The 20681-nt window shown below is 36.9% G+C and overlaps 1 protein-coding gene across 1 annotated transcript; it reads left to right on the top strand.

Annotated features, from left to right (window-relative positions):
- The first annotated feature begins 3182 nt into the window (after positions 1-3182).
- On the top strand, positions 3183-16671 carry RPS6KB1 (ribosomal protein S6 kinase, 70kDa, polypeptide 1). Its single transcript, XM_010573776.1, has 14 exons — positions 3183-3269; positions 4343-4463; positions 4827-4895; positions 5350-5497; positions 6171-6228; positions 7230-7330; positions 8273-8363; positions 8566-8656; positions 8956-9063; positions 9359-9421; positions 10260-10337; positions 11986-12093; positions 12696-12808; positions 13376-16671. Exons 1-14 carry the CDS (start codon positions 3238-3240, stop codon positions 13611-13613), a joined length of 1419 nt encoding a protein of 472 aa, XP_010572078.1. The 5' UTR covers positions 3183-3237; the 3' UTR covers positions 13614-16671.
- Positions 16672-20681: the final 4010 nt, after the last annotated feature.

The raw sequence follows: 20681 nt of genomic DNA on the forward strand, positions 1-20681 counted from the left end.
CCGGCCGCCGCCCCGGCCCGCTCAGGTGAGGCGGCCGCGACCGCGCCCTGCCCGGTCAGAGCCCGCCGCGCTGCCCCGACGGTTGCGGCAGGGGGAAAAGGGGCTTCTCGTAACGCCCGGGGAGTTCCCGTCCGCGCCAAGGAAGCGGCGTGGAGCCCTTAGCGAGGAGCGGGTTTTAGGCGGCTGAGCTAGCAGGGCTTCCCCGTCGGGGGGGGGACACACAGAGGTTGCGCTCCGGCTGGCTGGGCGGTGGGGGCTGCGCCGAACTCGCGGGAGCTTTTTGCCTTGGAAGTTTTGCGTTGGATTTCCTAGCACAAGTGCCGCAGCGGAGTGGGGGGTTTTGGGGGCTGTTTTTATGCATCCCCCCCCCCATCACATTTTCTTCCCTCGTCACATGTTTTAACGTCAGTGCAGAAACGCTAATCTTTCTGGGGCTGTATAAAGTCGTTGCTCTAGCGCCAAAATTGAAAGGAAAGCTTTAAAATGCTGCGTTAGACTTCTGTGTGGATCGGCGTGCATCTCCATCTCATGCTTTCGTAAACGGTTCACCTTGTAATCTGTAGTTTGTCGCTTTGTAACGTTCACATAGATTCTGTTAAGGCCTTGGGGGAATTTTATTACAAGATCTCTGTTTATATTTTCCTAGTGCTACTGTTGCTTTTTTAATATTGTTTGGTGTATTAAACATTTGCTATTGCTTAAACTGCTACTGCATTTATTTTTTGCTATTTAAATACTAATGACATTCTTGGAGTCTTTGAGATACTCTTGATATCACAGCTGGAATACCCGCACTGCACATAAACTGTAGAGATGTTGTCTGACAGCTGAAGGCTTGAATGCTTCTCAGCCTGCAGGAAGAAGCAGTGTCTGTCACCTCAATAATCAATAAAGTACTTGGCTTAAAAAAATGTCGCTTACATCACACTGTTAATGTTGCCAAGAACAGGTTCTAAGGGGGGTGGCAAGAAAGTTGAATTTGTTCTCTCTCATGTCCCAGTAATTCAGTCTCAGGGAACAATTAAAAAATTCATTAGTTACTGTGGATTTAAAAAAATTGCTATGACTGAAGTTTTACTGGCACAGCTGTGGACATGAATGCACGCACGTTGGCAACCTGATTTGGTTCTCAGGTGCCTTTTGGCAAACAGCTAAAGGAGAGTAAGAACGGACTTGAAATTAGAACTGAAGAGCAGGGAACGTAAGAGCAGGAAAGAAGGGGAAGCATCAGGAACGTGTAAGGGGAAAAAATGTTTCACTGAAAGTCATCTCTGTAAGTGTTGTGCATGTCTTACAAGGATCAGAAAGACCTTGCAGCCAGTGCAGTTGAGATCATTAAACTGGAAGTGAGCAAGGTATAAAGTCTGGACTGTCTTGTCTAATCTTTGTGGTGCTGGTCCCTGGTACCTCCTGACAGCTGTAAGCCTAGTAGCAGCAAGAACAGATCAGTTGTAGTTTTGAATAGGTGCAGCCATTCTAGAAAATCTCAGGAATTGTTTAAATGGAGAGTTCACTCATAAGCCATATGGTTGTTTGCACTAGTTGTTATGGTGAAAAAAACAGCCTTAGTTTTTGTGTTTGTAATAAATGAAACAATATGTACAGACTGAAGGACTGCTAGCCTTCCAGCCAGCACACCATTGCATTTCTTGGTTTTTGAAATGAGAAGAAATCCTGAAAATAGTGGAGTGGTATCTAAAGTGAATTTTGTTCAAGTTAATACTGAGAATGAAAACCATAGTTCAAAGGGGCAAGAAAAGCATGTGTAAACTTTGCTAGAACCATTGGCTAACTTGAGAAGTTGTTCTAGGAACATGATGGGTGTTTATTCTCCGTATTTGTTGAAATTTTTTTAAATTCGTTTGTTGGCATCTAATGGTAGGGTCAAGGGCAGCTTCAGTGGGTTTTATTGTGAAACAGATGTCAATAAGCTGGATTTCTCTAATAAATGTTATCAAGAGGACAGGAGCTAGCAACATTCTGACCTGGAAACAAACTTGAACTTTTGGACTCCATAACTGCTTGTGGTGCTAATAGATAGAACCAGGAGTTAAATTCCCCTCTAGATCACCCACCAAAATAAACCAGCCTCTGTAAACTTTAATGTTTAAATGGTTTGGAAGCTATTGGAAGTTTCTAATTTTTGTTGGTTAGTGTTTTCATTGGGTGGTGTTTTCACTTACATAATATCTTACAATGCCCTCCTTGCTTTGGTCTGCGTTTTGCAGATCTCAATGGCTTTTTTCCTCCTGGTTCTCTGAATTTCACGTGTCATTCAATATATTGGTATTCAGTGTGTAGATTCCAGGCTGTTTCTCACTAACTTGCAGTTGTTATTTTATGTACGTATTTTTAAAAATAAAAATGTTAAGGTATAGTCTAAAGCTCATTAGAAGCTTGCCCATTAAATTCTATTCATTCCAGCTGTCTGCTTGGTTTGCACTTCTTTTGCCATGTAGACCCACAATTGCAGGGATGTATTATCTTGCATAAGGGATCAAGTTGAAAATTCTTTGAAGAAAATATCTCTTAAAAATTGAACTACATTCTTTAATGGTGACTAGTTCTGATGTTGAAGTCCTTGAACCTTCTTTAGTAATATTTGCGTGCATTAGTCTGAATGATTATTGGTCCGATAAGGTATTTAACATCAGAGTAAAGCTTAATTCTTTTGTTACTATTGGGATTTGACTGTTACCAATACAGAATAATAAAACCTTCTCGGTAGATTATTTGTCTCTGGTGCGTATGAATCCCAGTTCCAACTATTCACATAGTCTTTACTATTGTTCTGATTTGTATAGTACTGTAATAGGATTTTTAAATTTGTATGCAAGAGCAACTGCAAAGAAAAATGCAGTACCTTAACATTTTTCAAATTCACCTGGGGGTGTGCAAAATTGTTACCTCTAATATTTAAGCGATTGAGTAACAAGGCAGTCAGGTAATACAGTGGTTCCCCGCGTCACTGTGTGAGATATGTGGAATTAGTGCGAATCTTTTACAGAATTTTGTACATGTCTTACCTTCTGATAACTTATTACTCCTGACCTTTAGACTTGTTTAATTATATAATATAAATTATAATTATTATATAATTAATTTTTTAATATATATATAAAATTTAAGAAGTTGTAAAACACATCAGGACATTTATTTTTAATGGTGCTTTTTTTTTTTTGTTATAATTAATCTTCCTTCTACCCCTCCCATCCCTAGGGTCAATTAAGTGAGAGCATGGACCATGGAGGAGTTGGCCAATATGACCTGTAAGTTGCTGCTAGAAAATGTTCTGTATCATTCATGACAACTACATATAACTTCTGATTTTGTTACATTGTTAAGTTAAATAGAAAATTTTGTCATTCTTGTTCAGTTTTGAGTTGTTTCTAGTAATTTCACTATTTCTTCACATTAAAATTTGTGAATTGTACCTCGAAATAAAATAATAATAATAAAAAAAAATTCTGGCAAAACTTGCTGTTTGTCTTTTAATCCTTGTTTCTCCTAACATATCTCTTGTACTTGAATAATATTTGTAATATGAATATAATGCACTGTCCGCAGAACATTGTATGTCCTGTGCATTTTATAAAGGCTCCAGCTGCAGATTTGCATAGCAGTCTGAATCATGAGAATTCAGAAGTTCTGATTTGACGTTCAGGAGACAGCTACCTTTAGCATTACTTCATTTATAGATTTCCAGATTGTTTCAGCATACCGTGTTGTCAGAAGAAAGCAGTGATAGTTAAAACAGTTCAGTTACATTTACTTTAGCAGGATCCATCTGTTAGTCTTTTGCAGAACTGTAGCATAATTTAGAAGCATCATTAAATTATGGTTCAGTCTTCTGTGGCATGGTCAGAGTTGTGAGACTCTTTTTTGTTACAGCTTTTTCTGGAAGGTATTTGTGTTACGGAAGTCTTACCGTGACTGTTGGGGCTGCTGAATGTGATCTGAAACTTAAACACACCTTGTAGCCTTGCCTTTACTTGAGGTCCTGTAGGAATATCTAAGTCACTTTGAGGCTTTGGTCTTTTAAAATTAATTCTGGTGTAATACAGAGATTTATTATGCATTAAAATGAAGGAATCTGAAGACAATCTTGATACTATAAATCCCCAAAATTTGCAGATAATCTTTTCTGTGCAAGGTGCAACTTAATGCTTTGCATACACCTAAATAAAATTTCTGATGCTGAGAATTCTCCCAATCTCCAAAGCAGTCATTCGGTTCTGTCAGATATACTGTATGCTTTTCAGAAAGTAATTTGCTTGCTTACTTTAATTTGACCACTTTTGAGTATCAGGTAGTCTTATATTCTTGTTTCGGTTTTATCCAGTGGCATGGAACATTGTGAAAAATTTGAGATTTCAGAGACTAGTGTAAACAGAGGTCCAGAAAAGATCCGACCAGAGTGCTTTGAGTTACTTCGCGTACTTGGCAAAGGTGGCTATGGAAAGGTAAGGAACTCTTTTCTACGGAAGTAAATCCATTACACTGAAGGCGCTTAAAGTGCTTGCTTGCTGCCTTTGGCCAGGTCTAATCTTCCCATCCTGTTTTCTGAAAAGTTCATTCTACCAGAAGGTAACCTCTGGGCTGCCAAGGTTGGTGTCATGGGACCAAAGCCACTGGCAGAGCCTCACCAGCTGGTGGCAGTAGAAAATGTCCCAAACTGGTTCTGGTTCAAATCACTAGCTCTTCTGCTTCAGGCAGTGTTGCAGTTTGTAGGTGATCTCATCTCTCTTTCGCAGAACTTTGTTTTTTAATTTGTGATGGCTAACGCGGTCATAATATGTGATTGCTTTTGTATTGGTGTTGTATAGGTATTTCAAGTACGAAAAGTAACTGGAGCAAACACTGGGAAAATATTTGCCATGAAAGTTCTTAAAAAGGTAACCTGAATGTTCATGTTTCACTACTGTCTGAATCTAAAAAAAACCCTCTCTCTCCCTTTAGCTGTTAAAAATTATCTAATTACATAATATACATAAAATTAAACTTTTATCTGTGATATACACAAGTTGTTATCCAGGTACAGTTGGAATTATAATTAGTCTTTAACTAAATTATTCTGTCTGTGTAGTTCTTAGCAACTAATTTAAATAGCTCAGGAGGTTCCTTCCAACCGAAATTATTGTATGATTCTATGAAATAAATTAAGAATTAAATTTCCACAAGAAACCTGTGATGTTACATACATACTGTGGTGAAATTTTCTTTTTTTTTTTTTATTATGTTGCCAAGTCATGTGTAGTGTTGTGATTTAGTAAACTCAGAACGGAACTAAATATAAAAGTCTGCCTTGTTTAGCGTGTTCTTGTGCTCAGATACCTCTGCTTTCTGTAGGCAATGATTGTAAGGAATGCAAAGGATACAGCCCATACAAAAGCAGAGCGGAATATACTGGAGGAAGTGAAACATCCCTTCATCGTAGACTTAATTTATGCCTTTCAGACTGGTGGAAAACTCTACCTCATCCTTGAGTATCTCAGTGGTCAGTATATGAAATTCTGTTACCTGCTTCTTGGTATCTTGCATTAATTGACAATTTGGATTTCTTATTCTGATTATAAAAAGCCAGCTAACTATTGACACGGTGTCTTAAAAATGTAAAATAGGTTAGCATTAAGAATGCATAGAATAGCATAAATAAACCTTCCAGTTCAATACAAGAAAGATGAATGAAACATAAAATAGTTATTTTTCATGACAGTACAGGAGAGGAAGATTTTTAATACCTTTTCTTCCATCAGGTTTGTAATTCTTGTATGTTACACTTAGATCCTATGCAGTCATGCAGAGTACCTGAGGTTTTAGTCCTTGCAGGTTCTTTGTGAAACAAGAAAGTGTTATCTTTATTTCACAGATAGGGAAACAGACACAGATTAGAAGCAATTTGCTCAAGTTGTAGCAATAGGAAAAAACAGGGACAGAAATGCTGTTATTTTTTTCAGCATGCTGTTCTGATTTCTTTTGGCATCTCTTTAGTTGATAAAATTCCAAGAATAACAGAATAGTAAATTCTCAGTTGTTTTTTGTGAAACAGCTTTCTGTGGAGCAGGACAGAATACCTGTTGCTTATAGTTTTTCTAGAAAATAGACTTTTGACTGACTAAAAATGATAGAATGCACTTCAACAGAGTATAATCTCATTTTTCTCATGACAGGAGGAGAACTATTTATGCAGTTAGAGAGAGAAGGGATATTTATGGAAGACACAGCTTGGTAAGTGAAACTATTGTAGTAAATTAATAGGTTTGGTTTTTTTTTTTTCTGAGTGCTTAAGTGGTACTTTATGACTTGAAAAACTATAACTACTCATAATTTCGTAGTCTAGTGAAAAGAGCCTTTAACTGGGTTTTGGGAAGACATATGTGTTCTGTACTTACCAGTTTGTGCCAGTCTTACTACAGAAGGTCCATTGCTGGTTGCTGAGTGAGGCCAACTTCCACAGGGTTGTGGTAAAGGACATGTTTTTGGAGAAGAGACTGTGAAAGTGTTTGGACTTTGGTGTTTGGAGAAAAGACTGTGAAAGACTTGCTGTAGATGCAATTTTTTTTTTTTTGTTCTTGACCCCCACACAATTTTACCAGCCAGTTACGGAATTTCCAAGTCACTGTAATGGCTGTATTCTAACAATCAGATGTGTAAAGTGCTAAAGGTAATTATTCTAATGAAGGAGAAAAAGCCTTTTGAATAGTGATATTTTACTTATAAACAAGTTGAAATTTATCCTGTATTGATTAGGCTTCACACAACTGAATACAGTTGTATCTTTCCACAGTGCATGCTGATAAATGCCTCAGAAAAGCTTTGATGTACCTATGGGGCTGTAATACTGTCCCACAGATGGCACTCTGGGTGCTGCCGATTACCTCCTTAGCTTCATTTTTTATTTTTCTTCAACTTTGCCATCTAGATGTGGTTATACAGATTGAAGCGTATTTTAACCACTAACTGGTAAATTAAGATCCCTCCAAATATATTCATGATAAGAGAGCTACTGAACAGGTACACCTAATGCTAATGGCGCAATTTTGTAGTTCATCTCGGAGTCTGTATGCCTTTTGGCAAACCATCCTCAAAGGCGTCATTGTTTCTCTCATTTATTCTCTCATGCACTTTTAATGATACTTTCAAGGAACCATTGGTATGTACGTAATAGTCTTAGTGCTTAAGATGCTTGATTGAATATGTCTAATTTTGTGGCATATGTTTCCTTTCAGCTTTTACCTGGCAGAAATCTCAATGGCACTGGGGCACTTGCATCAAAAAGGAATCATCTACCGTGATCTGAAGCCAGAAAATATCATGCTTAATCATCAAGGTAGAACTATAGTAACAGTTACCTTGCCAGTCATTTGAAAACAATTCTTCAAAGGTCACAATGCTTCACTCTTATGTCAATTTCCTTAGAACAATGGCACGTTCATTATCCCTCTTGGTGTAACTGAAGAATTGCCAAAGCTAATTGCTTACCCTTAAACACAGCTTCAAATGTAATAGGCCACATCAAGCTCCCAAGTTCCATGTGTATAGACACAGGCATTTTTTGAATGGTTGACTTGCTATTTCTGCAGCTCGTGGAATTTTTCTTCTACTGGGTCATTGTAAAGTACATACAGATCTGTGTCTTCAGTGTAGCATCAGTGACGTTTTAGTAATGGGAATGACTGAAGATGTTAGGAAAGGCAATTTAGGTAGGATGCCAAATCATCTGTAGCTGAAATGATTGATCTAGCTATTGACATTTTACCTGACAGTAGTAGCAATTCCTGAATGCACTGTTACATTGGCTGTATGACACTGATCAGTCTGACAATCTGTGCCATCCAGTATTTTCATGTTATCTTAAACAACTTATTTACTTAGTCTAAGTCTTTGTACTGAATTATTCAGGGCACTTTACAATTTGTTGGAGGTTGTTCTCTGAACTTTTTGAAGCAAGCAGTAAAAATCGATAGCCTATGCTCTTATCTGAATGATGCTCTACAGTCTTTATGTATAAATACATTTGTCTATATGTGAATAAGTTTTGGTAGTTTTGTTTCTCTTCAAATGGCAACGCTTTCTTATGCAGGTATAATGCAGAGGCTTTATTTCTAAGTGTGATTACCTCATTCTGTATTGCTTTGTCAGACCTTTGAAGATACCAGGAAGTAGTTCAAAGTTATTACATATCCATGTTAAAAATGTCTATTTTTCTTAATGTTACTTATACAAATATCAGAATTCTGTTAAGTCTTCAATTTTATATATTTAATTTCAGGTCACGTAAAATTGACTGACTTCGGATTATGTAAAGAATCTATTCATGATGGAACAGTCACACACACATTTTGTGGAACAATTGAATACATGTGAGCTGCATGATGAAATAGAAAAGTATTGCTTTGGTCTGGGGGTAATGGCTAAAAGTTGCCTTTTTTAACTGATGGTTCATATGTTCAGTCACTTGCGGAAATTTTACTTGATAAATGTGGTTTTGCTTGAAAACTACTAGTCAGAATTAGTATTAAGCTTGTTAAAATATGTTCATATTTTCAATTTTTCTGATTATAGGGCCCCTGAAATCTTGATGAGGAGTGGGCATAATCGTGCTGTGGACTGGTGGAGTTTGGGGGCATTAATGTATGACATGCTGACTGGAGCAGTAGGTGCACAGTTATAATTGCATGTATTTCTCTTTGTAGCTTTTGTAGTTACATGTATTCTAATTCAGATGATGTATAATATTTGTAGATATACAAACTGCAAGTAAGAAATATGACTAAAATACGGCTACACTTATGCTGGCTACAGTCATGAGCTGCTCTGATCCAAACAGTTATTTGCAAGTCCCATTTGCAGTAATTTTGTCTGCTTTATAAACTACTGAAGTGAGTTCTGTGTACACAAATAAGAGACCTGAACAAGTACTATTTTTCCTCCCATTACAATGGTGCTTTCTAGCCTCCTTTCACTGGGGAGAACAGAAAGAAAACAATTGACAAGATTCTCAAGTGTAAACTCAACTTGCCTCCCTACCTCACACAAGAAGCCAGAGATCTGCTTAAAAAGGTAGAATTTCATTGAATGTCAGTACTACACGTGTATGTAGAAAATAGAAGTAAAATGATATGAGTATGGCTATTCAGTCCATGCTTGTTTTACTCCTTATAAGTCAGTATTGTTTTTGCATGGTACAGAAAGTGATTTTCCTTGAAAATACAATTGTTTTCTAACGAATGCAGATTTTCTCATTGTTCTGTGTTCATTCTGCATGGTATTCATTCGAACGATGATTCATGTCAAAACTAGTCTAGTCATAACGACATAACTGATTTTTCTTTTTTGGATTTTATTTCTCCTTAAGCTGCTAAAAAGAAATGCTGCCTCACGTCTAGGAGCTGGTCCTGGAGATGCTGGAGAAGTTCAGGTAACTTTTGCTTAACTCAAGAATTCTTAAATTACCTCACTGAAAATAAAACAGCTTTGAGGGTATATCGGGGAAGGAGAGTATGTCTGTCTTGAAGTGTAATGAGCCAAAAGGCAGTCACTCATGACAGCTGATCAAAATGTGAATGGTTTAAAGCTTAATGAAAGCAGCTGTCTACCTGTTTGATAATTCTGAGATTTGGAAAATAACTTTTATTCTTTAGCTCTGTCTTCCAGTAGATCTTTTCTACTACTTGCTCAATGCTAATTGTACAGTCAACCATATAAGAGCGTATCATCGCTGATATCAGGTCTGACGAAAACCTGCCAGTCTTTGCATTTAGTGCAGCTTTTCCAAAGGAAAAGGGTTGTTAGTTTGCATTCAGTGTTGCATAGTTAAAAGTTAAGGCAGAGGCCTAGTTCCTTTTGCTTCCAGCTTGACTTTTTTTATGGTGAGATTAACAATGTACTAGAGAGTCCTCCTTATTTCACAGTTCTGACAATTTGTCATTAATACAGTGTTTTGTCATTATTTTTAGATACCTAACTTTTAAAGTTGAAAAATGTAGAGGTATTTTGCATGTAAACCGGCTTTTTCTAATCTTTCAAGGAAAACATGATAGGGACCTATGTTGTCTGACTTGGAGGTATGGTATCATTTTTCAGCAATTCCAGCTACTCTGATGTAGTGCTGCAGGATATATTACAGTAGACCCATATGTGATTTTGAAAAGAAGGACACCACAGAGGGGGTCTGAAAAGAACAAGCTTAATTCTTAAATTTCTGTGATTTATACCCAGGAGGCAGATTATGACTGTGCTATTGCTAACTCTTGTAGGCTCACCCGTTCTTCAGACACATTAACTGGGATGAGCTGTTGGCACGAAAGGTGGAACCTCCTTTTAAACCCTTATTGGTATGTACTCAGAATGCTGTGAGATATTCCTTGTATGCCTTTAGGAAAGGGCTTACACAATGCGGAACCTAAAACTTAGAAACACCCACTCTTACAAACTGGAGTGCTGTTGATTTCTGCTACTTTATATAGTTAAATGCATCAATTTAGGTTACTGGTTCTCAGATTTCACTCTTGTCAAATTAAAGATGGGAGATCCACCACCTGATCTACCAGATCTACTACCTGATGAAGTTGGGAGTTTTTTTTCCTGAGAACTGGTGCTGAATCAACAATTCAAAAAAACCTCTTTAATTCTCCACACAGTATGAAATACTGGCTGTCATGAGCATGCTGTTCTGTCTGACTCTGTGGTCATGGTACTCATACGTCACTGGAATAGGATCTTGCTTTTTTATGTGAGAAGGTGGCAGAAACCAGCCATGAGCTAATTTATCCTTCTGTTTACTTTTCTGGAGGAAGAAGGTTCTGCTTCAGTTTTAATTCCTCCTGCTTCTAATCTGTAGGTTAAACAGACTTGCAAGTGCACTTACCTCTGAATTTCTGCTTCTAAACATTATACAGTAAGTCAGTATTTAGCTGAAACTAAGATAAGTAGTTGCTAAGCAAAAGTAAATGAAGTCACCTAATTAAGCATTTTGTATGTTTGCTCATTAATATTTACAATGCATTTTGTGCATTCTAGGCAGTAATTAAAGTTCACCTCAAACCAGTGATGTGATGAATAAGCCTCTATTATCTTATCTCAGATTTTGATGGTGTGGGGTGTCTGTCTTTTTTCCCTCTGGGTACAGTTAGCTACAGCAGCAATGGTATTGCCACCCCAGTAGTTCCCGACTACTAAAAATCTCACTTTAAACTGATTTAGCCATCACTAATGTTGAAAATACTACAGCATGGGGATTCCAGACCTTTTTTCCTTACCGTTTTGAAGGAAATTCAAAATGACACAAGATTGATATTTCCAAATGAATTATCGGAAGGTAGTTTAGCATTTTTCTGTTATTAGCAAATTTTATGGAAGTTACTTCTACAAACTAGATGGTTTTTGAAAATGTGCTTTCATGGTTGCATGAAGGCCTGCACAAATGAATATATACTGCCTTTTCAGTTACACTTACGAATGAGAGAAGGGATCTTGGAATTGTATCTGTTGTTCTTTGACTGAATTTAACAATGTTCTTCATAGTCACTTATTCCAGAGTTGTCATCTATCCCTCACAATATAACCACTTCTGTATCTGCAAAAACAGGATGAAATTATCAGGAGAGGCTTCCAAAAACTAATAGTTGCAACTGTTCTATACTGGTTGTGACAAGGGCTAAACTTGCAAGAAACTGGCATTGTATTTCTAAAAGTTTTTGTTTGTAATTTGAGATTTTTTTTTTAAAGGCATCTTTTTAATTTGTGTTCCTTTTTGATCCATAATTTTTGCCCCTCCCCCTTGCCTTTATTTCTCAGTGTCAGTGCCCATAGTGACCTCCCACTGGCAGCGACAGGATTCCGACACCACTCCAGGGTTTTACTACAGCAGAGCTCTGCCAAAAACCTATGGAATGAACTCCATCCAGAGGCTACACTGATCACCGCTAAGCCATTTGGTTGATATCTGTAATATAAACCCTTAATCATTTTGTTTTTGCAAAGCAATCTGAAGAGGATGTGAGCCAGTTTGATTCAAAGTTTACACGTCAGACACCTGTTGATAGCCCAGATGACTCTACTCTCAGTGAAAGTGCCAACCAGGTCTTTCTGGTAAGTGAGCCAGGGACAAGTATGTAATGACTGTGGAGATGTATGTTGTGTTACTTGGAAACAGTAGGGTATTTCAGGTAAATTAATTCTATTGAATTTAACACCTGATACTTGAAGCAAGCTGTCATCATTTTAAACACAAGTTGTGCAACAGGTTTGATATGTTTAAGGGCTTTGAAAATACTTAGTTTGATTACTGCTGACATTTTCTTTATATAGATAAAACAGCCAACAAGCGTTGCTTACTTTCTGGAACGTCAGCATTCTAATTCATAGTTGCATTATGAACCCTGGACATGTGATTACTTTCATAGTCATGCAGGAAGAACAATGTCTGTTCTATCGATCAAAATTAATTAAATTGAGCATGCCTGTGGGAATCTGTGATCTGAGTAGAAATATCTGGGGTGTGCAGGCACCTGGGTGAGGAACTCCCTAAAGTCCTGCTGTTTGCTTCAGGAAGCGAGTAGAAGTTCATATGTCTACGTTTACTCTCCTTTTTATAATCTTCATTTACTATTTCATGCCGATCATAACTGCAGAAGTGATCATAAATGTAAATCTTGCCTGTAAGTTATAGTGCGTTCATTCCTGTTTTGCAGGGTTTTACGTATGTGGCTCCATCTGTACTTGAAAGCGTAAAAGAGAAATTTTCTTTTGAACCAAAAATTCGATCACCTCGCAGATTCATAGGTAGCCCTAGGACACCAGTCAGGTATCTTTTTTTTTTTTTCTTTTTTTCTTTTTTTTGTAATACACTTTTTAGCAAGTAGTTGAAATAGATCTGCACTAGGAATAAAAAATGCAGCCTTTCTTCTCGGTAAGCCCATCACTTCCGTTAGAAGTGCAGCATCGATCCTATTTTACAAACCACATTATTAGAGACAAAGCTGTGGTGTTTGGCAGCACAAGAAGTACTAATTTGCTTGCTATTCAACGCTGGTACAGCCTCACAGTCTGGTGACTTTGGTACACCATTCCTCTAGAACTGTTTCAGAACATCCTAAGTACTTATGTGCCGCTAAAGAATCATGTTAGTACAGAAAATTCCTTCTGCAATCATCTAAAAATATATCCTCACTACTCAAATGAGAGAATTTTACTTTACAAGAGACCGTGGTAGAAGCTAGACATGGAAACTTTCTCAAACTTCTCGAAGTGGAAGGAAGGAATTATTAATGCTTCTCAATAGGCATTTGAGTTCAGCTTCCTGCAGAGTAAAGGACATACCTTGGTGCTGTGTATATCTTCATCTCTGATTTTTATATTTCTTGTTTTAAAGCCCTGTAAAGTTTTCCCCTGGGGAATTCTGGGGAAGAGGTGCTTCTGCCAGCGCATCAAATACTCAGACACCTGTGGAATATCCAATGGAGACAAGTGGAATAGAACAAATGGATGTGACAGTCTGTGGAGAGGCCTCAGCACCACTTCCAATCCGGCAACCAAACTCTGGGCCATATAAAAAACAAGCTTTTCCCATGATTTCCAAACGACCAGAGCACTTGCGCATGAATCTATGACAACACCATTTTTTTAAGCCTTCGAAGGTGGAAAACAAAGAACAGACATAAGCCCCCTTGAAGTTGAAATATGAGGGCTTGTATGGTTTACTTTTAAAAAGTGACAGTATCAAAGAGTCAGTCATTGCACAGAGCGACTTGGAAAGCAAAGAAATATGGATTTTTTTCTGTCAATCAATGGTGCATAAAAAACTTTAGAAAATGGTATTGCAGAACTCTAGGCACATCATCTAACTGATTCGCAGTGACATCTTCTCACCTTATCAAGGATTTTTCAGCTTGATAGCTTGAAACTGACAGTATTAAGGGTCAGGATGTTGCTTCAGAATCACTGGTCTAGTCGTGAATGTGTCAAGGAGGGTTAGCCCTTTCACTAGGCAAAGTATGAAATGCCTCTATGCTTGCGTCTGAGGAATAATTAGCATGCAAGCTTGATTAAGCTGTTTCCTACAATGGGGTGGAATGAAAGATGAAAGATAAAATTAATTGGTATTTCACATTCAAAACATAATGAGTTTTTTATATATATAAAAATATATATTTTTCAAATAGATTTTTTGATTCAGCTCATTATGGAAAGTATCCCAAAATTAAAAATGCAAAATAATTGGTTGCTGTGAAGAAAGTAAAGGCTCTAGTTCTGATTCTTCTCCTCATGAACAACAAATCAATAAGCGAATCACTCAATTACCAGCTTGGCAATGTGGGGTGGGAGAGAACTGTTTCACTTGCTTACCCAGCTGAAATACCTGTTCCTGCAAAGACAAATGGATCTAATCAAACAGCAATGCTGCTATGTTCTAGGCTTAACTGGAAGCCATGGGCTCACATACATGTCCTGCTTATTTCATCCTTGTCCTCAGCAGACATTTCACTGGGAAACATCACTTTTGTATATGCTAGTCCTTAGATGGAGACAGCTGAATACGTTCAGATTCTTACCCATACAAAAGATCAGGAAAAAGTGCATTGGAATACAAGGTCAGTAAAAACATAGAGGAAGTACCACAGGAAATATATACAAATTCTACATAGTATAAGGAAATAAACGTTTTTGTAACCACTGGGTAAGAATTTGAGGACTTTTTTTTTTAAATAAAATTTTGCTTATGGGAGTTCCCTGCCATTATACATTTCTAAATTTATCAACATTTTTTTCTATGCTGGGGCAATAAATTTGCTGATTGTATGAGAAAAGTGTTAAATGGCCTTTCAGTGAATGTCTTCCACAGTGGGTCAGAACTTTAGCAACTTAATTTAGGAAACATGTTCTAAGGACACTATTTATGTTTTTGAAATTGTTACAATCTGTACAAATGACCTACAGGTACAAAGAATAAAATAAAGGTAACTTTACCTTACTTAAATACTTCCTGCCTTAAAGAAAGCATTTCCATGAACATAGCTGGTGAAAGGGTTAATATCTGCAGAGCTTTACACTAGTTAGAGTGTGTATGGTGTGTGCGTGTGTGTGTATATGATCATGCAACTGCATACAAGTCCTGTCACTTTTTGCCTGCCACACGTTGCATTATCTTTAGTCAAACTGTGCAAAGTCTACTTCTAGTGTTTCACAACAGTAGGGATTTTTTTATAGATTCTGCTTACTCTGTGTATACTGAATCTTTTTGAGCCATAGGATCCAAGCCATAAACTCTCTAAGCATGTTGAATCCAATCAGAGTGCTGTTTTCTAAAATTTGCAAGTCAGGAGGATTCATCGGTATCTTGTTGATATTAACAAAGAACCAACAAAAAAAGATGGTTATGATTGAGCAAAAATTAGTATTTTTTTTCCTTCCTGATAAGCCTTTTGTTGGAAAATTTCTTTTTTTAGTTATAAGGAAAATCAAGTTACCTTATAGTGACATACATCATACTGGAAGATTGCCATTTTTCATTTGGCCACTGGTGACATGTTGTGAAACTGAAATCAAAGTGCTCATGTGTGTTTGTATTATGCATATTTGCAAATACGCAACACTTGAAGCAGTGCCTCTCTGTGCCACTTGTTAACATAAGTTTCCTAACATGTTTACTGAGTATAAAGTAAATTAGCTTAAAAAAAAAAATTTTTTTTTGAGGCAGATCTCTCTTGGTCCTAGTTACAGCTAACAGTTGCTTTTTGGTTGGCTGGATATAATTGTCCAGTAGAATTGGTTTAATATGGCTGGCAAGAATGGCAAGAGTTGTTTGTCTGAGTTCACTGATTAATTACAGATACAATTCATTGGTTTTAAAAGTAAATTTCATGTACTGTCAATGTTTCATCCCATAGATTATAAGTTTAATTCCCTACCATAACTGTGAAACTTTTGGAGTGTGACTCAGACAGCAAGCACACACTATGCAATATGGTTTATCCTGTATTTATTTGTAAAAATATCAGACATAGATCCTCTATATATATATAATAGTGTCAAAATTACTAGTTGTGAACTAAGGGGAGTGGAGTTCTAGCTCCTGTCTGGCTATTTCAGATAAGTGCAGAATGCATTGAATATTGGAGAGCTTAACAAGTGCTTTCTTTTGTTCATTTAAAAATGTCTTAAATTTTTCATTAGAGTATAGAATCTTATTTTTTTTATTTTGTACAAGCTGCGCTTTTTTAATTATAATCACTGAAAAATTCACTATAATTTGATTTTATAGGATTTTTGTAGCATTACAAAAATATAGTAAAACTGAGGTTAATACCTGTTGTGGCTAACCATATAAAAGTATTAAATCTTAAACTTGAACAGAAGTCATATTTTTTTTTTTACCAGATGTTAAATAGGGAAATATTTTGTTCTGCAGGTCATTATCACAAAAGGTTTATAGGTCAGCTGTGTTACCAGCAGTTTTTCTTTTCCCATTTGATGCAGAAACTATTCTGGTATAAAATATTCAGAATTTCATAATTTTTCTCTGTGGGAGTGATGCATACATTTGATGCCATTCGTGTACTAAATTGTAATTTTGGGAATGCTGGAATAATTCCTACCAAGACTGTCTTAATTGTGCCATCTGACATTTGAATGTCATCCTGGTATTAGCTCATAATAAAAGATAAAAATAAATGAGTCAATTGTTCTTTTGAATATCCCTTTTTTTTTGTCTTGCTATCTAAAAGCTGAACTGCTGGAGAACATTTAATATTTAAGTCCACTCTAGTCACAGAATGGATGTTTACTTCGGGTCTATTCTCTTTTTAATATTAACTCCCACCCTGCTCTCATTGTTAATCAGAAAGTGCATCAAACATTGAGAAAGACTACTATTGTTAGGACAGGTGCTTGAGTTTTGGTTGTTTTTTTAAAAATTCTGTCTCTACAGCAGGATAGTTGCTGTTTCATTTTCCCAGTTTAGAGGGAAATCCTTTACCCTCGGGGATAAAGGAGAAGTTATTAAGAACAAGGGAAATTACTTAAATATTCTTACTGCAGATCCTTGATGATATACTATATGCAGTTCCTATCTATGAACTTCTACAGATTGTTCTCTTCTAGATTAACTTGGCTTTGCTGCTGTCTTCAAGAAACAAACTTGAGCTGCCTTAGTAGAAATAAAGGTAATCCCTATTCTGTTTTTCATCTTTCACAGTTTACTGGAACTAAATATACTTAACTGCTGAATCAGATGGATGTGAATACCAATTAAATGCAAATTTAGACATATGCTAATCCAAGTGACTTTTTTTTTTTTTGAAGTAGGTAGGCCCCAAGTATAACTGTGGATCTAAATCATCTTTCATGACAGCTTTGACGGGAAAGGGAGGGAGGAGGAATTACACTTAGAACTTAGAGGACCTGACAGATGCTAGTTCTGATTGATTGGTTTGTCTTACCAAGGCTGGTACCTTTACCTAGGTTCTTGGGCTTTTAAAAAGTAGCTGTTGATTGCCATTTGTCATCCTCTTCTCTGTTCTGTCTCCTGCAGAGTCAGACATGTGCTGGGTGTCTGTGTGTCTGTGTGTGTGGAAAGCAGGGCAGCTACCCTGGCCTGAGTGGGCTTGATAAGGAAGAGTTGCATCTTAATAGCATGATGCTGACAAGCGGATCAGAGAGGATGTCATTCATGGATGTAAGTTACTCACTTTTTTTCCTCTCTGTAACTAAGATGAGAATGACTTGTTTCATTTATGAAGTGTAAATCTAAACTGGTTGATCAAATCTCTTTTTAGTTCTTTGGTTTTTAATAAAATGTGTTTGATAATATTACTGGTTTGGGATAATTTTCACTGGATCTTAAGGAAAAAAAAATCATCAACGGAGAGAGAGAATGAAAGACATTGTTCCCTGGTCCTATCTCTGACCAATATCCACTTTTATTGTAGTAAGGTAGTGTTACTACTATGTGGTAGACAAAGACCAAAGGATCAGCAACAATCCAAGGTTGACTCAAAGCACTGACATCATGTTTTGTTGTGCTTCATAAAATAGTCTTGGTGAGCTTTACAGGCTAGATGACACTGTCCAATTCCTGTGGGTTTTTTTCTTAACCACAAGTGGGATGCTTCTAAATTAGTTTCATATTTTTTAGTAGTAATGCTGGCCTTGCATACAGTTCTTGATGCCTTAATTCCTCAATGTACAGTATCCGTCTCAGATATTGAACTACCTGTTGCAGTATGTAGTTTATAGATGCTTTTGTTCTATAGCAAAAGAATATTTAGTTCAGGCTAATTTCTTTCAAATTTCCCTGCATACTTTGAATGTATATGCGTACAGCAGCATGTTTCTTATCTGTAACTACCCTCCTAGTACATCTTAGGTCTACCAGTCCAAGCTATTGGTCCTGACAGACCACTTCAGCTTTGCACAATCATAGAATCATAGATTCTATGATGGAGCGGCAAGCTTCCTTCTCACTATTCCCTGCTGCATAAGCAACGGGGCTGCTATTTACTCATCTTCTGGATAAGGCCGTAAGAAAGCGTACTTGTTTCTCAGATCTTTTTCCTTAGTCAGTAGAGTAGTGGCTCTGCTTTCAGGACAACTGTTAGTATTAAGCAGCTGGTGCATCTCAGAGTCTACCTTCCCAGTTAGTATTTCAGGAATGGATTAGGTGATTTAGACCTATTGTTCTAAAACCATTTTTGAAAGTCTGTCACAGAGTACTGGAATTCTGATGAATGGCTACCCATTACTGGTAGGCCATGAATTTAATCAATATTCAAGTATTAGGAAGTGCATTTCCTCACTCTAACATCATGTCCAAGTCTAATGAATTTTTTTTTTCTCTGAAAGTATTTTTGAATTAAAAAGTGATTAAGCTGTTGGTATTGGCATTTCAGGAAAAGCTAATCCAGGATAAGTTACAATTTTTGTTTTGCCCAGTATTTTAGAAAGGGTTGGTTATTACATCTGTCCTTATAAACTGTGTATTGGGTTTAGTCATGCATTTTACTCACACAAGCAAAGCTTTTTTAAAAGGTGCCATTTGTTGACTAAATTAAATATAGCACTCAAATTGTTTACACAGTACTCACACAATACCTGTTTGAAGAAAAAAAACTTAAAACACTCTTTAGCTGAACTGTATGTTCATGATGAAGTTTGGGAAAGTCTAAATACAATTATGTAACCAAGTGAGCTGCCAAAAGTCTCTATGGGCCCATCAGAGATTCAAAATCCAACCTTAAGTTCCCCCTACTCTTTTTTTTTTTTTTTTTTTCCCCTTGACTGATTCAGTTCTTTTCCATCTCTCAAGGGAAGTTCTGCTGCAGCAGCAGTCTGAATATCAGCACTGATGAAATTTAAATAACAAAACACTTCTGATCTTGTATGAACTTCAAATGCAAGCTAAGGCATAGCTAGATCTCTCTGAGGAAACAAAGAGCAGTTTGTTCTGACAATACTGGAGGTACAGGCACAAGCCCATTACTTTGGCTGTGGCCAAGCTCTTAATTCTTCCCTGCCACCCTCAGGACTGCTCTAAAACTGTTCAGCTGCACATTCTCCAAACTAAGTACCTCACCTGCTGGGAAGGGCTTCCATGAGAATGAGTCTCTTCTACTCCCATAAGTTTCCAATTACAGACTTAGAAGCTTTTGCCTGTTTTCTTTAAGCTGGAGTCTTTTTCTCCAGTGACTCGGACACCATGGTGGAACAATCATAGGGCACATTTACTCTGAACTGCAGTAAACTTCAAACAAAAATACAATTAGCAAATACACAGCATGCTATAGCAAAACCCAGGTTGAAGATAAAATGATACCTCTTAGCTTAAATCTTCCATCTCATTAGATTTTTATTCAGAATACTAAATTCTACTAGTATTACACTTGTAGCTTTACCTTTAAGGGCACTCTCCCATCATGCCCTGTCAGCTCTATAAATCTGGCTGTGTCAGCTGCAACTTTATAGTACTCTGTCAGCCTGCCTGGCAATTTGAGTTGCTACAGCATTCATCAAGTAAGTGTTTAGCTTTTTAATTGGGGGGGGGGGGCGGCATCCCCCAAATGTAGAAGTTTCCTAAAGGTACTCAGTTAAGCTCAAGTTAATGGCAACTCAATTTCACTTTGCTGTAACAGAATAATTTAAGTGTTTTTTCTACGGTCTTATCTGAATAGCAAGGTGAAAAAAGACAAGCAGGAAAAAAAAGTGAGATTATACCTAAGTTAGCTCTATAATTAGCATAAAGACTAGTCATGAATAAGTTGTAGCATTTGGAGGTTTTTTGTTTTTCAGAGACTTTAGTTTAACAGGAAGGGTATACCTAGCAGTGAGCTGCTGTTATGTGCTTACGTGTAAGTTAATACTGGAACAGTAATGAATCTTGTGTCTTTATTCAACATGCACCAAACAAATAGATTTAAAGGCATTTATTCTCTCTGATTTTTATGCATACTACAAATTGCAAATATAGTATAAAATAGATTCTCCCCTGTAAGAAAATCTGGTTCCTGTTATGACAAAAATATAATATTAAAGATTTGTTTTAAAAATACCAACTTTATAAAATACTAAGTAAAAAACTAACATCAGTGGTTGGTTTATGTATTAAGCCAAAGATCCATTAGAAGTCTACAAGAACCTAAAGGGGGAACATCTTATTCTTGTGGCTTATCTCTAGGTACAGTGAG

Source organism: Haliaeetus leucocephalus, unplaced genomic scaffold, assembly GCF_000737465.1.
Source record: "Haliaeetus leucocephalus isolate CR32 unplaced genomic scaffold, Haliaeetus_leucocephalus-4.0 Scaffold395, whole genome shotgun sequence".
NCBI classification, from domain to species: Eukaryota; Metazoa; Chordata; class Aves; order Accipitriformes; family Accipitridae; genus Haliaeetus; species Haliaeetus leucocephalus.